General features: G+C 54.9%; 1 protein-coding gene across 1 annotated transcript; it reads left to right on the top strand.

The window, feature by feature from the left end:
• Window positions 1-246: 246 nt before the first annotated feature.
• LOC104535076 (nucleoside diphosphate kinase 6-like) lies at window positions 247-864 on the top strand (the record flags this gene model as incomplete). The annotated part of the gene is made up of 2 exons (XM_010184004.1): window positions 247-445; window positions 698-864. Coding segments are annotated over 2 exons (366 nt in total), but the record flags the coding sequence as incomplete, so codon positions are not given.
• Between the last annotated feature and the right edge of the window lie 403 nt (window positions 865-1267).

Raw genomic sequence — 1267 nt, 5'->3', positions numbered from 1 at the left:
CCAACCAAGCCATTCTGTGATTCTGTGAACTGTAGTACTTGGGGTGGCATCCCAGAGGCTGTGGGTACCAGCACCCAGGAGGAGGTCCCTCACACAAGTGCTTTACTTCTGAGCCGTGCTCTCGGTGTCTAGTGCCATGGTAGGTCTGTGTCCCCTCCCAGAGCGCGCTGCATTGCTTCTTTGTGCTCACTTTTGATAAGAATTTATAAGTATTTATAGGAATAAAGGAGCTCTGCTCTTTTATAGCTGTATCTACTTCTCCTCTTCTCTGGTCCTTTTCTCAGTGGCCCCATGTGGGCTTATATCTTGGCCCATGAGGATGCTGTTCCCCTCTGGAGATCGCTGATGGGACCCACCAAAGTATTCCGAGCCCGAAACTGCGTCCCGGACTCCATCCGAGGAGCTTATGGCCTCACTGACACCAGGAACACCACGCACGGCTCAGGTAGAGCCGTCCTTCTCGGCTGAGCGTTGGGCAGAGACTGGAGCTGAGGGATGCAGGAATGATGGTGTTCTGTCTGCCCATGCTTGCTCTCCATTCTGGGAGCCAAAGTTAATGATTTTCTCACTCATACCTGTCCTGGTGTGACCCAGCCTGGCGCTTTTCTTTATGGCTTCTGCCTTTCCCTTTTCAACATACCGCCTATCTGTGGTGCCAGACTGGCGCCTCATCTCCTTTTCCTCTCTTTTCCAACAGATTCACGAGCTTCAGCCAGCAGAGAAATTGCCTTTTTCTTCCCAGAGTTCAATGAGCAGCTCTGGTACCAGCAGGAAGAGCCACGTCTGCGCTGCGGGCGGGTGTGCTACAACGCGGAGGAGCGCGTCCACTGCGTGCCCGGGGATGAAGAAGCAGAGCTGCCCTGAGTTACCCCGGGGTACGGCTTGCTGAGCTGGAAGCAGCTGTTTGGGTCGGCACCGTACCAAGATGTAGAGCCGTGGCACCTTGGGTGAGGGGAAGGGAAGGGTCTGACGCACACTGCGTTGTGCTGCCCGGGTTTGTGTCGTTCCTGCAGCACAGGGGTGCTGGGGCGTTTTAGAGAATCTTGACTAGCAGTGCTCCCACGTGGTACACGGGGCTGGCAATGCAATCACTGGTCCCTCGTGTTTATTTGGATGTGAGCAGCGCAGGTAATTCCGTCAAAGGGCCGAGTGGAAGGGAAGTTGCTCATTCCAGTGAGGATACGGTTGGTTTGGCTGATCACAGAACCACAGAACGTCAGGGATTGGAAGGGACCTCCAAAGCTCATCCAGTCCAATCCCCCTGCCG

This window comes from Mesitornis unicolor, unplaced genomic scaffold (assembly GCF_000695765.1).
Source record: "Mesitornis unicolor isolate BGI_N332 unplaced genomic scaffold, ASM69576v1 scaffold52734, whole genome shotgun sequence".
In the NCBI taxonomy this organism is placed as follows: domain Eukaryota; kingdom Metazoa; phylum Chordata; class Aves; order Mesitornithiformes; family Mesitornithidae; genus Mesitornis; species Mesitornis unicolor.
The sequence above is the reverse complement of the archived record's forward strand: the minus strand, read 5'-3'. Positions and strand labels throughout refer to the sequence as shown.